The sequence below is a fragment of the Pistacia vera genome, unplaced genomic scaffold (assembly GCF_008641045.1).
Source record: "Pistacia vera cultivar Batoury unplaced genomic scaffold, PisVer_v2 Contig278, whole genome shotgun sequence".
In the NCBI taxonomy this organism is placed as follows: Eukaryota; Viridiplantae; Streptophyta; class Magnoliopsida; order Sapindales; family Anacardiaceae; genus Pistacia; species Pistacia vera.
The window spans coordinates 341,755-361,060 of record NW_022196088.1 but is presented as its reverse complement, the minus strand read 5'-3'; the positions used below and the strand labels follow the sequence as shown (position 1 = coordinate 361,060).

Sequence of the window (19,306 nt, the reverse complement as noted above, 5' to 3'; positions counted from 1 at the left end):
TTTCGTTCCCACTTTACCACATAGACAAGGACGAAAAAATTTGTACCCAATTTCGACCTAATCAGGGATGAAATTTTTCGTCCTCTATTGTGCTTTTCTTTTGCGATGAAACAGTGTTATTTGGGATGAATAGTTATTCTTTTGTGGACAAAAATTTTTGTCATAGAATAGATAATCTTTAATGACAAAACCGTATTTCGTCCCTAATGGTGTGGCTTTGGGGACGATTTGTTTTTCCATAGACATTACCCTTTAGTAACGTGGTTTTAGAGACGATTTGATCTATCATCTCACATTACTTTTTAGGATGAATTTTTCACTTTCTGTGACGAAAATTTTCGTCACCTTTTTTTAAATTTCTTGTAGTGGATGTGGCCAAAGAAGTGATTTGGATCAACAAGTTCGTCACTGAACTTGGCGTGGTTTCTACTATTATTAATCCAATAGATGTCTATTGTGACAATAATGGAGCAATTGCTTAAGCGAAGGAACCATAGTCTCACCAGTGATCCAAACACATTTTCAAACGATTTTATCTTATCATATAAATGGTTTACGATTTTATCTTATCAGATAAATGGTTCAGAGGAAGGATGTGCTGATTTGCAAAGTACATATTGATGACAATCTCACCAATCCACTGACGAAGGCTCTGTTGTAGCAGAAGCATGAAAAGCACTTAAGGTCATTCGATATTAGAAACATGAATGATTGACTATAGTGCAAGTGGGAAATTGTCAATCTATTATTGTAATATTGACTCTTTGTAAGAATATTTATAATTAACGAAAGACATTTTTCGACATTGCGTAATTCGTTGTGATGTATGTCCTTAGGATGATAAAATCGTAACGAGGGTATCGAGTGCTTTAAATCTCGATAGTGAAAACCCTATGATCACATATGGTGGTTATTCTAGAAATGTCTGTAGCCGCTAATATTATTCTAACTAAGGGTATAGATAATACGGTAAGACTATCATAGTGTTGAACCACCCTGTCGAAAAGCAGTGACTGATCTCACTTGTTAATGTTGTTTGTTAACAACCTAGTGCAACACATGGGTGTTTGCTTTAGGCAAGTTCACTAGACAGACCCACCAAAGGATTCCACATAGATGGTAACCCTAATGTCTGTGGAATAAATCCTCTAACGGATGGTGGTACATGTGATCCTTAGACTTGAGATCACCGGAGCGCCTGGTGCACCAATTAGTGTAGTTTGACACTAGCTCAGTGTAGTTCTATTCAGGATTATCATAACGGTAGTGGTTGGCTGCATCAAAAAGTGTATCAAGACTATGGTGGATTGACAGATGATTAATCACTCCCGAGTACAGGAGAAATTATCTCACTGAGCAATTCAGTAAATAGACAAACTGTGGCGACAGGTTGTCGCTCAATCCAATCTATTGTAACTGAATACAAAAAGATCAAGGACATCTAAAGTTGACAATATTTTTATACCTCAGCCTTGATGAGATAATGTATGATAAAATGATTGATTACACGATAGCCACATCATTGATAGGTAGCTGTTTCGTTGAATCTGAATCTATCGGGTGGTCATAATGTCTTACCAAAGGCCAATCTTGGTTTGTGAGTAGTAAGACAACTAATTGAGTGTTAATCGCGATACTACTCATTGCCGATATGATAAAAAGCCTATGGGTCACAAACTTATAAAATAATTTAAGAATCAAATATGTAATAGTAGTATTTTCGTCTTTTAAGATGAGGGGCATTTTGGTAATCTCACAGTTCAATTAAATTTGTTTAGGTTGTTGCCAGTATTCAATTAAAATTTGTGAGATTATATATTTAAATATGTGTGCATATATTTAAATGGATTATTATTATTTAATATTAATATATTTTTAATGTATTAATATTTGTGGATTTTAATAATAATAATAATGTTTAATAATTAAAAATACCAATATTGCTTGTTTGGCTACAAGGATAGATTAAAAATGGAATCCATGCTATTCCTAAATGAAATTTTAATTAGGTATACTATAAAAGTACAACTTAAACTTAAAACAATATACAAAAAAAACCTAGCCACCTTTTTTATTCTTGAATCCATAAAGTTATTCTAGCAAAATTAACTTATAGTTTTTCAGATTGTCTTTGTGTAGATCAACGTTTGTATGATTCTTTACTTGAATCGATAGAAAAATAAAAGATTTGAAGAAGCCTCCAACCGCAAGTATAATTGGATCCTTGTTTAGATTAATTTACATTATAATGATGTATGTAAAACTTTATATATATATATATATATAGAGAGAGAGAGAGAGAGAGAGAGAGAGAGACTAGGATCCTCTGTTTTAAAACCCGGACCGAACCGGCTGGTTCGACCGGAAGCCGGCCTTTACTTTGGTCCAGGTTAATATAAAACTGGGAATGTTATTAAACCAGTTTTGGACCGGTAATGGACCGATGGAATAGTACAAAACCGTCAGTCCGATCGACTCAGGGCTTAAAACGGTTCGCTATTTTTGGGTATCTAATCCAAAAAATTTATATTCCTAATTCTTAAACCAATTTGCAACACCGTTTCATTCTCCATTTCATTTGAATAAAAAAACCAAATTGTATCTTCCATTTTCATCTTCTATTCTTCTTCACTTACTCTAGAATCTACTAGTAAAGAAAAAGAAATAAGGGGAGGGGAAGGAAGAAGAAAGAGAGAGGAGACAAGAGAAAGAGTAATGAAGAAGATTAGAAGAAAGAAAAGCGGAGATGAAGAGAAAGAGAAGGAAGAACAAAGAGGAGATGAGAGAAAAATTATAGTAGACAAAGAAGAAAGAGACGAAGAAGAAAGTGACGGAGAGTGCTGGCCTGATGTGGAGAGAGAAAAAAAGGAGAAAGATGAGGAGAGAGAAAAAAAGGAGAAAGATGAGGAGAAAGAAAAAAATAATTAACAATAAAATTTGTAGGTTGCATTTGCTTTATTTTAAACTTATAGGAGCTTATAGGTAAATTTTAGAAATGTATTTGCTGGTTTTCAAACTTATAGCAATTAATGAAATTGTTTAAAAAAGTGACTGCTATATACCAATCTGACCGACCGATTCAATCGATTGGACCGATCAACCCGCAAATCGACCCCCTTAACTGAGTCAACGATCGATCCGATTTTTAAAACAATGCCATGATCATGAGACTTAAAGTGATTGATGAGCAAAAATTTTTATTTTTTCGCTACCATCCTTCATTTATAAATTATTCTAAAACTCCTCTTTTAACCATATAAATTTGATTAAAAAAATTCCAAACAATTTTTAAAATTGAAATGTTACAATTAAACTTTAGACATATAACTAAATAATACTACACATACATCATTCTCATACAACATTTCTCATACAACATTATGTGACAAGATATGATTGGATGAAAGTTTAATTTAACTTTAAATTAACCAATCATATCTTGCCACATACTTCAATGATCATATCTGATTTCTCCATATTAGTTTAGGAATAAAAAATAAAAGTAAAAACAAAACCACAAATTACAAATAAATAAAAACAGATCAACGGTATTCTACAACAATTCTTATCATGCATATTAATTTGCCTTCTACATTTTGGGGGTCTTGTAATGCTCTAAACTTGAGTATTGAAAAATGATAGCCAAATTGCATTTAAAAAAAAAAAAAAAAAAAAAAAAAAGATCCCTTACCAAACACAAATTACAAATAACATTTTCCTACTTGCCACTCCAAAATTTTCGTCTTCCAAAAGGTAAACCAGCTATATCCAAGACAAACGATGAACAGGCTGAATAATGCCACTTTCAGATTTTATCAAGCTTTAAATCAGTTATCGTGCAAAGCCTTCATCAAATATAGTCTGTTGAAACTCTGTCCTGTAACCCTGCAAGCAATGAAACAAAATTTATCAATCACTGGAACTAGTAAAAAGACAGCAAGACAGGACCGCCGCAGAGGTGACAACAAAAACTGTTGAGGTCTCTACCCTATTTTATAATCTTTAACTTCACTCCCCAAAGACAAGCAAAGGCATAAGGTTTCCGTGTGTGTGTGTGTAGGGGACACCATAATAGAGTCTAAAATTTGCTATTAAGTACTAGATCTGATCAAGGAATAAATTACAACAAAAAAATCTAAAGAAGTTATTTTACAGGAATTTGGAGGCAAGTGATATCATAACTCCACTTTCAACAGCTAAGGTCGTAAGCATCAAATCCTAGCGGTTAGAAATTGGTATAATTAAATTTTATTTTGGTGACAAAAATCCAAGAAAATAAACCCACACTGAAAACAAGTGCAGAAAGTGAATTGTCAGGGTTGCTGGATTATCTCAACATAAATCATGTCGCATCATATCAATGAAACAAAATGTCAAAAGGGTAAGAGGCAATAAAATTCCCCATGAACATCCTATGCCTCCCACCCTAAAAACTTGCACAACAATTAAATTAATAAATATAAAGATGATGAAGAGAAAAAAAAACGCAAAGCTTTAATATCATCAATAGATTTTGAAACCAAATCATCTAATTGTTCTTCAAAATCAGCAAGGGCCATGGTACAAGGTTTCGTCCTTGAGTTATGTCATATTCAAACGAAATCTTGGTAAAGACCAGGTAGCCATTTTGCAATCAAAAGAGGCGTGACAGAATGCAATCTATGAAAGTCTTCTAAGATTTATAACATACCCATTGATTTGGTTGCAGTAGTTTGCAATTCGATTGGTTACAAGAAAGCTTTCTAACCGGGATGGCTCTGGGATTGGCTTAAAGATGGGATTTGAAGGATCTTCCTCAGGTAAAGGTTCTTCTCCAGCAGCTTTACGTGCCTTATTCTCATCCCTGCAAAACAAAACAGAATCCAGCATATTAGTTATATTGACTGATGCATATGAGTGTACAATTAAAGAAAAACCTCAAAAAATACTATAAAATAGAATAGAAATTGTCAGAAGGAACTTAAGAGGCATCTGTTAACATCTGAAGTCTCATATGACACATGCATGCTGGTCATATGAAATACAGACACATAACATGTTTATTAAAAGTTAAGCCAAAAAATAACCTTCTCTTTTGAAGCCATGCATGCTGCTGGGCCTGTTGGCGTGTCAGGTTCCGGTAATAATATTGGAACTGGAAGAGAAACATGAATCATGTTAAAGTAATAGTACAGACACTATTACAATACTAGGAAAAGAGGACACAAACCTTTTGTTGTTCTGCTGATAAATCATCCATGCATTCAATTAAAAATTCCACGTTCCTGGCTAAAAATGGACTGCTTGATAATCGCAGGCGGTCATAATCACACTAACACAGAACCAAATAATCCACAGTAAGATTAAACTGAAAAATTATAAACATGATGATCCTGTAAGTTCTCCAGTTACAGTTGCTATTTTACCTGGGTGACTGGCGTATCAGCTTCCAGCTCAGTCATAAAAGCACTGACAAGTGCAGAATTTGAGACTTTTATCTGTGATACAAACACCACCACAAATTGAAACAATGTTCTTTTTGTAAATCAAATAAGACAAAGCATCAACAGAAAATACTAATTGTCACACCATCCACCACCAGATATAAATGATATTTGAAATATACATCAGTAGCAGCTAGAAGTCAAATGCAAACCAAGGCACAAATTATGCCAGTTCATCCAATAATCAGGATCAACAATGACTAAGATCTCACAACGGAGGAAAATAAACTCTTAAATGAATGACCTTTACATAGAAGTGCTTTTTGATTCTCCCTCACCCAGGAAGAGAAATAATGTTACAACTGCATACAATTATTTCTTCTGAAAAAGGATTTAGGTAACAGCACAAAAAATAATAGCAAGAAATAATAGAAATGATTAAAATTTTGCACAAAGAGAAGAAATAGTTCATAAGCTTACAGGAATTTCCTCAAAAATATCCACCCATGACAAGTTTTTCTCTCTCAACCTGTTGGAAAAAATACAAACATTGAAATTTGATAATTCATATAAGCCAATATTTTTTGAAACGAAAACATAAAATTCCCATACTTGTCCCCGGTAAAGTTGTTATTGCGGTAAAGATCCATGAAAGAATCAGAAAGCTTCAAAGCCTTGAGAGCTAAGGCACCTTGATTTGACCTTGAAGGATCATAAATTATGCACACACAACGTCTAATATTCTCCTGCAACCACACAAAATGAAGTACAAATGAAACCAGGGAAAAAATGAAAGGAAAAAAGCGATCATGAAAACTAGATGCCATAAAACAGAGGTTCCATCAATATGGTAAGATGTTTCATTTTTGAGTCATTTCTTTCTTCCCTTATTTTTGTGCGACAAAAATATTCAAGAAAACAGAACTAAATATATAATTGATCAAATCTATCTAGTTATCATTAGCAGCTATTCAAAATGGAGATCTCATACATAACAAACCCATAAAGGTAAGAGTAAACAGACATAAAACAAGGTGTTCAGACAAAAAAGGTGTCAGAATTGAATGCGTGGACCGACTATTTGATCTATGACAAGGAGCCACATGACACGGAATTTTCATGGATACGCTAAATTTCCACCCAAAAAATTTGCACTAGCCAGGCAGCTCAACAAACTTTCTGCTTAATTTGATACCATATGGTTGGCTGACTTAAATGAGAAGTTATGTCATAAACTTACAGAATATTTCTCCTTAACATCTATGGAAACCTTTAGAGCCCTTCCACACTCGTACATATAATAAATATTTTATGCTTTGCATATAAATACAAAGAAATCAGCACACTCTTACCCGCATAACAGAAAAACACGTAATCAACCAGATGATGGACTAAACACTTTGAGTACCTTTGAATTTTGCTGGTTCAAATAACACAAAGTTTTATTAAGTTTAACGAATCAAAGGTAGATATTCTATTTCCAGAATTGCTGGAATGAGCTGTAGCAATGCCCATGTATCTTATCTTGGTTTAGTCATGTTACTTGTATTTTATAGCCAATTATATGTGTTGTTCCATAGTAAAAAGTCAGTTTTTTTTTTTTTTTTTTTCCCCATTTAGAAATTATATTCCTGTATGATTGAGGAAATTTGGACCTTTGCTTTGGCACCTGTCTACTTTTTTCCTAGATGTGATTGCTTCGGAACCCCCTAGGTGTAAATGCCAGGCTTATCTTGATTTTTCTTCTCTTCTTCACCGTCTCAACTTTCAACCCTAAACTCTAAACCCCAAGTAAACTTCTTACAATTTTGTTATTGTGAAACCAGAATCAATCTAAAAGCCATTGCTTTAGACGAAAAAAAAAAAAAAAAAACTCTTACTAATAGTTCAGAAACCTACATTCCACAGAAAAAAAAGCATTCCTGTTCTGCATTACAGCAAGTGAAACATGACAAATGTTGCTTGACAAAGGCACTCACACAATAAAGGGCTAAAAGTACTATAACAGTGATTTGGAGAGCATATCCTTTCACTAAGGAACAGAAGGCAAACAACAAACATACCTGGTAATTCATAAATGTCTCAATCAGTTCTACAGTCTGAAAACAGCCCAGCATTGTTGATTGATACCTGAAAACATTCGAGAAAAGAATTCATTAAATTGAGAAAAAGATTAAGAAGAACCAATGCAACCTATTTCATTGGTATTGCAACAAATTATCCCTTCAACCAATGAACAAAAAATGTTACAGTAAATAATTGATGCAAGCAAAGTGAAAGGATCCCCGAACTTTATTTTTACATTGAATTTTATTTATGAAAATTGTATCCAACTATTATTTTTTACAATTTGTAAAGAAAAAATTGAGTTAAATTCAACCTACTTTTAGGACGCTTAGAATAATTAAACATTAGGTAAGGGCTCATTGATTAGTAAATAAGATCGTAGAAAGGATCAATTTAGGGCTGCACTAAGGAGGACGAAATTTAGTTGGAACTAAACATTCAAAAGCTGCTTACTCTCTTTTACCCCTTTCCTATACTTTCCAAAGCCTAATTAGCCTCACTATTGAGACTTCTTTCTCGTCTAATTCTCTCTGTAGGCCGATTATCTTTTGATTTCTTAATTCATGGTATCTAACTTTCAAGCTGTAGGAATTTCATATCAAGGAAGCTTTGACATACTACAGTGAACTCAAGCAATCCTAAAGTACTATGCAATTTGAACTTCACAGAACTTGTACAATCCTTCAGGAAGTGAAATCACTTAAAACTTAACTGAAAAGCGAGAATAAGTATGTTTATTTAAAATAAAATTAAAAAAAAAAAAAAAAAAACACCTTTAAACTTTGTCCTCAATTTGTAATTTGTTGTGAAGGGTGCTAATGAAAAGTTTCATTGAATCTTTAAAACCCTAGAAGTTTTCTTTTTCACACTTTGAGCAAATAGGACAGTTATTAACCAATAATTTGAAGCTGGAGATTAAATTTGGCAAGGCTTACCATCCGACAGTGTTGTTATCAACATTAACCTCCCTCAAACACCTCATCATCTCAAGCTGGTAATTAGCACCATCAGCCTCAATCTCCTCATCCTCTTCCTGGATCTGTACTTGTATTCGAAAAAAATAGTAAATAATTACAACATAATTTTATATTTTCTTGGGAAATTAAAGTAAAAAAAGTTTATCATACCGGGAAGGGGAAACAGTTAGTAACTTCAAGAACGCTACCAACATCCAACCCTAGAAGCTGACCAGTCACCAAAGCCGGTGAAAACTCCTTGCAGTGTTTTATTATCTTCAATATAACCTGTTTGTCATTTTTTTAATTAAATAAATATATTAATCCATCATCAACGATTAATAAAAAGCATAAAATCGAAATATGAAACAAAAAGAGAGAGTGAGAAAAATACCAGTCCCTCGATTTGAACAACTCTTAGAGGAGTAGCTACTTCTTCCGTTGCCGCTACTTGAAGAAACGACCTTGCCATGGCTGCAAAATAAATCAAAACCTAATTTTACAATAAAGGAACATAATTTGTATGAATATAAATTTGGAAAGAGACAGGTTCACTCACAATTAGCCATTGTTGTGAAAAAATAATTCTCTAAACGAATAAGGAAGCTCTCTGCTCTGGTGTAGTGCGTCTGCGTCTGCAAAACCCTAGTCGATTGTTGGGTCTTTCCCGAGTAGAAAGCTAGGCTTTTGTATTTTTAGTAAACGACATATTCCCACCCAAGGTTTGACGAAATCGTAAGTGAGTACCACATATTCCATTTATTCCAGATTCCCACCCTTAAAGTAACAGTGTTATAAATTTTTAGGGTTTAAGACGTGCAATTATCATAATGCCCCTAACCCTAAATTAATAAATTTTTTTAACCCCTAATTTATTAGAATTATAAAATTTACCATTTTATTTTCAAATTATATCAAAAACACCCCCAATAACTACACACCCTCATCGGAAACAGCCCGATCTGGGCTGTTTCCGACGACGTCGAACGTCCTGGTCACTCCATCACCTTCCCCGTATTCCATCGTCCAAAACCCCTCTAATTCCCGACTCATTTGCCCCTCCAATCGTCGGCACCGTTAGACTTAGGGTTTTGATGTTCTTCACCGGATTCCGGTCGATTCCGGCGGTGAAAATCCAATTGGACACCACCAATGAAACCACCGTATCTAGATCTATAAAATCCCCATGTCCCCAGTAGCCGTCTCGTCGTCATTCGCCGGCCGAGAGTTCGTGTTCTTCGGCCGTTTTTCGATGAAGCGGTGGACGGCAAACGGTGAGCTGCCGTGGCTGGAAACGTTAGGGGTTTTGTAGGGGAGGATTGGAGGAGTCAAATGGTGGTGACAAGGGTGATTTTGGGTGGAAAAAGAGCCGGAAAAAGTTTACCGGCGGTGGTCTGCTAACGTGCGCCGGAGGACTGTTACAGGCGGTGGTCTGCTAACGTGCGCCGCCCATGTAAAATGACCAATTTACCCCTTTACCGTTATATCAAACGTTTTTTCGTCACTTTAAGAGTGAGAATCTGGAATAAATGGAACCTGTGGTACTCACTTGAGATTTCGTCAAACCTTGGGTGGCAATATGTCGTTTACTCTTGTATTTTTATTGTTCCCTCAGGCCACCTGGGCTGAAAGGTTTGGGCCTTTATTCTTTTATTCAATCAATCCCTACAAGGAGAGCAGTGTCAATGTGTTGAGGTTTAATTTATACACTCTCAAGGTGCATTTGGTTGCGGGTCTCCGAAAATTATTACTGTAATCTATCTTTTATTACGGGCATTACATTATTTGATTATCAAGTAATATCAATAGTTGTTATAGTTAGTATATAAGGGGTAATCAAATTACCTTCTCAACAGGTGTTATTAAAAGATTATCGAAGTAATCTACTATTCATACCAATTTTATCCTTAATTAAAAAAAACTTCAAACACAAATGCCCTTATATGTCTACCAAATAATAATTAGTCCAATTGTAAAAAATGACTTCTATAACCTCATAAATTAATTTTTTGGACAAAAATGCCCCTCACTTTTTATATGAATACCACGCAAAATTATTTAGCCACTGCAGACGACAAGTGGTCACCAGTCACCACCGCTAACTGCCACTGGTAGTCGTCAGAACGACACACGATCGTTTGAATCTAGCCGACTGTGCATCAATATAGCCATTTCTAGCTAAATCGAAGGTTGGAAATAGCCATATGGCCTTGGATTTGGTAAAAAACAGCTGATATATTCTAACCATTTCCATCCAGATCCATGGTTGTTAACGATCAAAATAGATCTGACCATTTTTTGCCAGATCCACGGCCATTAATAACCATAGATATGATTGTTAATGGCCTTGGATCTGGCCGAAAATGGCCAAATCCATGGCCATTTAGGCGGTAACGACCAGATCAGCGCACGGCTGGCTAGATCCAACTGGTCGTGTGTCATTTCGACGACTACCAACGGCAATCGATGGTGGTGGCGGGTGATCGGCAATCATCTACATTAACTGGGGATATTTTTAAAAATTTAAATTTTTGTTGTTGAGGTGTTTTAACTAAATTCTCAAATGTAGGGGGTAAAGAGTAATCTATCTAAAAAATAATAATATTATTATTAAAAAAGAAGGGCAATTCAGTAAAAGCCTCTGACGATAATATTTTATTCCTCCCAACCAAACATTTTAATTATTTATACCCACCAATCTAACCAAACATATTGATATAATATTCCTCCATAATTTTCAAAGTAATCTATCTTACTAGTAATCCTACATTTTCAGCAATAAAACATTCCCCGAATCAAACTCACCCTCATGGGTTTATCGATTTTGTAGATGAGACTCGAAACTTTCCGAAATGCACGGGTAGCCCACATTCCGTTAATTTTGTGAGTTAACTTTAACAAATAAAAAGATATTTTTGAAATTATTTGACTTTGTAAATGGTATTTTTGACTTTTTTATTTTTTATAAACCCTAGCTAAATTTTTTTTCTCTCTTCCTCTATTGTCTAAAATTAAAATATCCTTAAGCTCTAAAAATATGGACATTGTCATTGCATAAATTGGAATATTGTATAAATCCGATCTTGAAATATAAATTTCTTGCAACCTTAAAATATGAATGTGGTGATTGCATAAACTGGAACATTGCACAAATCCACTCTTGAAATATGAATGTTTTGCAACCTTAAACACAAAATGTTTACTACAAAAAAAATAATAATATTAAATTTATCAAAAATTTATCTCATAGTCTAAATCTGTAAAATAAAAATATTTGAACTCAAATCACATCTAAGATGTCAGTGGGGTGGGTTGGCTGAATACTAAGAAATTGATGCCCATGCCTGTTCCACGCCCATCTCTTTTATGAATACTCAAATCCACCCCATTATCTATTTTAAAAAATGCAGAGGGTTTGGGTTTGGATTACTCTTTTTTTTGGTAAACCTTGGATCGCTCCATTTGATCAATTTTTTATTTATATATATATAAAAAAAAAAAATCTAACACAGTCTATACAAACTATTTCATAATATATAAAAAAAATATTAATAATTTATAAAACAATTCATAATCTAAACAGTGATGTAACGCCCCACTTGAGGTACATAGTTTAGATTTGCTGTATTGCTTAAATGTTCATTTAGTTATTCCCAATTGAGTTTGTATGTTGTTATTTTTTGGTTGGTTGGTCTTTGGTTGAAATGGTATGTTGAGTTGGTTGAGTGTTTGGCTTGAAATTGGTTGAGATTTGAGGAATCTTGGTATTACAGTCTTCGCTGCGGCGACGTCAGCTCTGTGTTGCAATGTCGGTTCTGTAATTTTTAGGCGCAGCGACGGGACGGCAGAAAAGTTTCTTAAGAGTTCTAGAGAATTCTCCATAGGGGTAAAATGACTATTCTACCCCTAATTAGCAGGAAAAGTGGGGAGTAAAATGTAAGGAAATTTAGTAGAGAATGTGTTGGAGTTGGGGGTGTGTTTGTAATGAATCAAAGGACAAAGATGGAATTTTCAAGGAAGAGCAAGGGCAAAATGGGAAAGAGTGGTTATAATATGAGCTAAATAAGGGATTAAGTGTAGTAAACCCTCATTTCACCCATTTCCACCGCCATTCTCACTCTCTATTTTCTTCCCATCCTTCATTCAATCTTCCAAGATTTCTAAGGAATTTTAGGGAGCTTTTGGGTAGTTGTTAGTAGAGATTTCATCTAAAGCATTCTAAGGTAAGGATTCTTGCTTTAGATGAGAATTTGTTTATGATTTGTTGAAGTCTTATGCTGTTATTGTTGTTTAAAGTTGTAGAGACAAGACAAGACAACAAGGGGAAGGAAAAGTGCTAGAGAAGTTATTTACCCACAAGGTAAGTAAATCCAACCCAAGTTGAGATTTAAGAACTTTTTTGAGTAGAGATTTATGTATGTATGTGTATATATTATGTTTATTGAGAAATTGTGATGAGATGGATGATTATTTCTATTTATTGCTGTATATACTTGAGTTATGAGAAGAGTTGAGATTTTATGATGTTGAGTTGAGTTTGATGGAAGTTGGAGAGAGTTTTGAGCCAAATCCTTTGGGAGTGTCTACCATCTCTTGGCATAACAGGATATTATCTCCTATTCTCCTATCGCCAACAAAGGCTGCTTGTGCCGGGTCAATGAAGACAGGTAAAGCACTCTTAATTCTATTCGCAATGATTTTGGTGATACATTTATAAATAATGTTGCAGCAAGAAATGGGCCTATAGTCCTTGCACAAAGAAGCATTATCACACTTGGGAATAAGAGCAATTGAAGTACAATTTACCTTCCTAAGAAGCTTGCCCTCTTTGAAGAAGTCTTTAATATCCATAGTCACATCTTTGCCCACCACATCCCAAGCTTTCTTGAAGAAATAGGCACTAAAACCATCTAGACCAGGAGCTTTGTTATTGCCTAAAGAAAACATAGTGTTCTTGATTTCCTCATCCATCACTTCGGCAATCAAAAGTTTAGGCTTTCTATGTTTATTAGCCTTACTTTTGATTTTTTTCATTTGATTTCTCAATTTGAACCCTCATGGTTTCATGGAGCTTCTTCATGTGCTTCAACTTCTCATTGGCATCCATACTCGGTTTAAAATCAAGGGGTAAGAAAGTGAGATCAAAAGAGATAAGTGGATTTAATCCATATAACACCTTAAATGGAGTGTGACCCATGGTAGAACTTAGACTCCTATTATAAGTGAATTCAGCATGTGCTAATTGCAAGTCCCAATCTTTCAAATGCTTGCTAACTAAACTCGTCAAGACATTACCCAACACCTTATTCACAACTTCGGTTTGGCCATCTGTTTGTGGATGATGTCAAGTGCTAAACATCAACTTAGTTCCTAATTTACCCCATAAACTTCTCCAAAAATGACCAAAAAATTTGGTGTCCCTGTCTGAAACAATGGTTCTCGGAATTCCATGAAGTCTCACTATTTCCCTAAAGAACAAATCAGCAATTTTAGATGCATCATGTGCGGTATGACATGGTATGAAATGGGTCGCTTTTGAGAACCTATCAAACACTACCATGATAGAATTGTAACGCCCACACGGAGGTATGTAATTTAATTTATGTTTTTATAGCCCTTAGTTGATTTTTGTTAAAGTTATTTTAAGAGAATATGAAGAAAATGCCTTAAAACTTGCATTAAGGGTAAAATGGTCTTTTCACTCAAAATTAGTTGAAAAAGTGGGGAGTGAAAAGAGAGAGAATTTCATGTAAAATGCAATAAAAATGAGGGCATTATGGTAATTGACTAAGGGACATAGATGGAATTTCTAAGAAAGTGTAAGGGCAAAATGGGAAAGTATGTTTATAAAATAAGATATTAAGGGTTTGTAACCCTTATTTCTCTCCTTTCCACCGCCACTTTCCTTCTCCATTTTCTCTCAAATTTTCACTCAATTTTCCAAGGATTTTGAGGGCTTTTGAGTGGAATTTAATAAGGTTTTGATCCTAGGCAACAAGGGGTAAGAATTCTTGCTTTATATATATGATTTATTTGTGTAGAAGTTGAATTCTTATTAAGTTTATGCTTAGGGTTAAGAGAAGGTTTGAATCCAACAAGAGTAGAGAGCTTTAGTGGAGACTACTCAAGTATAAGGTAAGTAAATTCCACTCAAACTCCAACTCAAGTTAAGGTTTAAGAAATCAATTGAGTAGAGATTTCTTTAAGCATGTATATGTTATGATTGTTGAGATTGTTGAGAAATTGAGATGAGATTGATGATTATTTGTGCTTGTTGTTGGATGTTGTTGGATATATTTGAGTATGAGAAGTGTGTTTGATTGTATGATGATGGATTGAAATTCGGTTGGAATGGGAAGAATTTTGGGAGTGTTTTGCCGTGTAGGGATTATGAGGATACATGGGAATTTTGATCTCATTTTGGATGGTTTAAGAAACAAAGAGAACTATAATTAAAGTAAAGTTTGTATATGCACATTTATTGTTTGATGAAATGCCTAAGAGAAGCATGAGTATGAGTAGAAACTTTAATTTTATGCAACATTGCATATTTGCATTTCATGAGTGCATTTAAGTAAGAATTCTAAGCATGAGCCATCCATATGCATATATTTGTATTTGTGTAATAACTTAAGAAAAAATAAAGAATTTTAAGAATAAAACACTTTAAGAATAAAGAGAAAGAAAGAATAAGCACTAAAGAATTAAAGAAAGAAAAGCATTAAAGAAGAGAAAAGAATAGGTTGTGTGATGGGGAATCGTGAGTGCTAAGAAGAAATTCCCACATACACGCCACCTTAATTGAGTGGCATAAGAAGAAGAAGAATTGTACGACCCGTAAAGAGTGTATGTGGATGAGGGTTGTACCAAGAAGAATTCCTACATGCATGCCACCTTAATTGAGTGGCCTAAGAAGAAAGAAAGAATTTGTACGGTCCGCAAGAGTGCATCTACTCACTCACACGGCCAAGGTTCCAAATCCATACATCAGCCGAGACCGATTGGCAAAGAATAAGAAAATAAAGAATAAGCAAGAATAAAGAACAAGAAAAGTTTGTGTTGAAATTGACACAGCTTCTTCATTCCCGAATTCAGTGGAATTAGGCCTCCCGAATGGTGATTGTGTAAACATAGGGGTGGAGTATTCTTGGAAACTGAGGGCCTGCCCTTTGTGTAGAACTTTTGGGCATAATTTGAAGGAATGTCAATTGGCCCCTAGATTTGAGAAGGAAAGCGCTGAGAACAGAAACTTGAATCTTATGAGGTATAGGATTGCTTCTTCTAATGCTTGTTGTTTTTGTACCCCTGGGCTTGAAACTTTGGATCGCCTTTTCTTTGGTTGCGATTTCAACCAAGTCATTTGGAACTAAGTCCTTGAACTCTCTTCCCTTGGTTATGTTACCCACCCTTGGAATGATTATGTCAACCTCCTTCCTACAAGATGGAAGAAGAATAAATTTAAGTATTTACTTGGGAAGTTGAGTCTGGGAGCTACCGTCGGTCCTTTGGAGGGGAAAGTAAAGATGCTCTCACTATCCACAATTCCATCAAGTCCTTGGTGAGAGAAAGAGCTTTGGACCTAAGTAAGATTAAGGGGAACACTCATAATTAGAGACTTGCCAAGAATTGGGGGCTTCCTAAATCCATCTTCAAAAGTTCCCATGGGAGCTGATGGTACGGGAGGACGTGTTGTGATAGGTTCTTGTTGGTGTGAGCAGATTTTGGCTGGTGACATCATTGTGTTGGTTGTGGGCTCTATGTGTAAATGTCCGTGTTGTGGATGCTTAGGTATTAGATCTTTATTTTGAAAATTTTTGAACCTAACCCAGGGAATGTCCTATGGTAAGCTAGCTTCTTTGTATTCTTTTGGCTTCTCTTGCTTCTATTTCTTTGGTAAAAGGAATGGAAAAAAGAGAAGTCTAGGGGTTGGCTTAGATAGCATCATTCTTTTTGCACCTAACTTTGGGTATGTCCTGAGGTAGGTTGGCCGCTTTTAAGGCCTTTTGAATATTCTCTTTGTTTTCTATAAAAAGCTTACTTACCCAAAAAAAAGGGTCACAAAACTTCCCACAAAAGGATTTCACAGGGTTTTCGATTCGCGATTTTGACGCCACATGATTTTATGCTAGTAAACCATGCCCTCCACCCAGTACAGAAGTGATCCAAATCCAACAACACAACAACAATAATACACCACAAAATCAAGTTAAATTCGGCCAAGCATAAACCAGTTCAAAACACTTACTTGCAAATTTTCAGACCAAGACAAGTAGTAGCCTTCAAGCATAAAGGATCACTCTACCAACTTGAATTTAATTCACCACCAAATCCCCTTGCCAAGACTTCGATAAGGAATTCTCAAAAAAGAACACACAAGTTCTTTGAAAATGGATAAACCAAATATTTCATATATCTTGACTAATAATACAATGAGGAATAATTAACTTTATACAGGCAATTACCAGGATAGAAAAGTAAATCACAAATACAAAGAAATTACAAATAAAGTCAACAAAAATTACAAGCCATTCAATTAAAAACAAAGCCCATGCCTATTTAATGCAAAGGGGACATAAAACCTTAAATCTATGATCTTTGTCATAAACATTCTATTAGGTGTATAAGCTTGCTCCCATTTGATCAAAAGCCAATCAATGATCTTAATTAATTCTATTAATAAGGGTGCATGAAATTGGGCCTTGAGAATCATGGAAATGAACCCAATAAGGAGTCATGTGAATTCTTCTTTTATAAATGCAAATTGGGCAGAATTGGGTGTTTTGGGCAATTGGGCTTCTTTCTTGGTGGACTTGGACCTCTCTGTTAGCAAGTGATAGGTTATGCAGCGAAAAACATAGATTCAAAAAAATAAAAATCCGATCAAATGCTTAATCCCAAATCTAGGTATAGATTATAATGTTTACATGTTTATAAATTCTGCATTAAAACAATATAATAAATCCATACAAGGATTCAAAATAACTTACCAACGTTTGGAGGCTCCTTCAATACTTTAGTTTTGCTAGTCAATTCAAGAAGAGAATCGCACGAACGTCATCCACACGAAGATAATCCGGAGAACGTACTACTGTTTTGCCAGAACAAATAGAAGGCTTCAAGAATCAAGTGAATCAAAGAAAGAAATTCATCGATTCACATACACTTTGAAAAACGTGAGAGAGGGAGAAGGGTGGCTAGGGTTTTTCTTTTATTCAATCAATGAATAATAGTTCCATTATGTTTTAATTAAGTTTCACTTATATAGTGTAAATTATTTAAAACCCTAATCCCAATAGGAATAGCCATGGACTCTCAAGTTAATCCATCCTTGCAACCAAACACGCCCTTTATGGTATTTTAATTTTAATTAATTATTAATATAATTAAAATCAATTAATATATTAACATTTAATTATTAATAATAATCCATTTAAATACATGTGCACATATATTTAAATAAAATCTCACTAATTTTAATTTTAATATTAAAATTAAATACAGGCAACAACCTCAAAACATTTAATTGCACTATGAGATTAGCAAAATACCCTTTCGTCCTAAAAGACGAAAATACCCCTTTCACAAAAAAAAAAAAAAAATGATTCTTAAATTATCTTCTAAGTGTGTGACCCGTAGGCTCCTTATCATATTGGCAGTGAGTAGTATCACAATTCACACCAATTAATCGTCTCACTACTCACAGACCAAGATTGGCCCCTAGCAAGGCATCATGGCCACTCGATAGATTCAGATTCAGCGAAATAGCTACCTATCAATGATATGGTTACCATGCAATCAAATCCTTTCATCATCCATAATCTCACTGAGGCTGAGGTACAAAAATAGTGCCAACCTCAGTTATCCTTGATATCTTTGCATTCAGTTATGCACCAATGACCGGAATAATAAATTCGATTGAGCAACAACTCAATCCTACTGTGGCCACAGCTTTAGTGTTATTGCCATTCACCGAATTACGCCGTGAGATAACTTCTCCCGTACCTGGGAGCGATGAATCCTTTGTTGATCCACCATAGTCTTGATACACTCCTCAATGCAGCCAATCACTACCGTATTGATAGGTCTGAATAGAACTACGTTAGGCTAGTGTCAAACTACACCAATCGGTGCACAAGACACTCCTGTGATCTCAAGTCTAAGGATCACATGCACCACCCTTCGTTAGAGGATTTATTCCATAGACACTGACCATCTATATGGAATCCTCTGGTGGGTCTGTCCAGTGAACTTGCCTATAGCAAGCACCCATGTATCATACCAGGTTGTCGGCAAACGACCTTGACAAGTGAGATCAGTCACTGTCTTTTGATAAGGTCGTTCAACAATATGATAGCCTTATCGTATTATCTGTGTCCTTGGTCAAAATAATATTGGGGCTACGGTCATTTCTAGAATGGCCACCATATGTGATCATTGGGTTCTCACTATCAAGATTTGAAACACTTGACACTCTCATCACGGTTCTACCATCCTAAGGGGTATTTTCGTTAGGATCGCTATGCTTAACATGACCCAATCTATAATGCCAGATGTATGTATGGTTTTGATCGCTATGTTTAGCTTTCTTAGTTTCAACATTGAAAATATCCTTATTGTTTAAATCAAGAACATATAATCCATTATATAACCTTGCAATTCCAAATAGAATACCAGTCAAACTAAAGGACAACAATCTATTAGAAATCTCAAAACGATATCCTATATTATCCAAAGCGGATACTGAAATAATGTTTCTAGAAATTGCAGGTACAAAATAACAATCTTTCAGTTCCAATAATAAGACCGTAGGCAAAGATAAACAATAAGTCCCTACAGCTAATTCAGCCACACGTGGTCCAT

At 34.9% G+C, this 19,306-nt stretch overlaps 1 protein-coding gene across 1 annotated transcript; it reads right to left on the bottom strand.

Moving 5' to 3' along the window:
- Positions 1 to 3,499: 3,499 nt before the first annotated feature.
- LOC116133978 (eukaryotic translation initiation factor 3 subunit H-like) lies at positions 3,500 to 9,030 on the bottom strand. The gene is made up of 12 exons (XM_031419638.1): positions 9,006 to 9,030; positions 8,841 to 8,920; positions 8,618 to 8,734; positions 8,426 to 8,529; positions 7,487 to 7,553; positions 6,036 to 6,169; positions 5,904 to 5,952; positions 5,406 to 5,477; positions 5,210 to 5,311; positions 5,067 to 5,134; positions 4,691 to 4,843; positions 3,500 to 3,885 (listed from the first exon to the last, which is right to left on the bottom strand). The coding sequence occupies exons 1-12, from the start codon at positions 9,013 to 9,015 to the stop codon at positions 3,828 to 3,830; spliced, it is 1,014 nt and encodes a 337-aa protein (XP_031275498.1). The 5' UTR covers positions 9,016 to 9,030; the 3' UTR covers positions 3,500 to 3,827.
- Between the last annotated feature and the right edge of the window lie 10,276 nt (positions 9,031 to 19,306).

What these genes read in the sequence shown, in the direction of transcription:
- LOC116133978 (XM_031419638.1), bottom strand. An exon ending in TATCAGCAGAACAACAAAAG is followed by an intron (nt 5,135 to 5,209) that starts GTTTGTGTCCTC and finishes TTTCTCTTCCAG; the next exon opens with TTCCAATATTATTACCGGAA. An exon ending in TACTGCAACCAAATCAATGG is followed by an intron (nt 3,886 to 4,690) that starts GTATGTTATAAA and finishes CATTGCTTGCAG; the next exon opens with GGTTACAGGACAGAGTTTCA.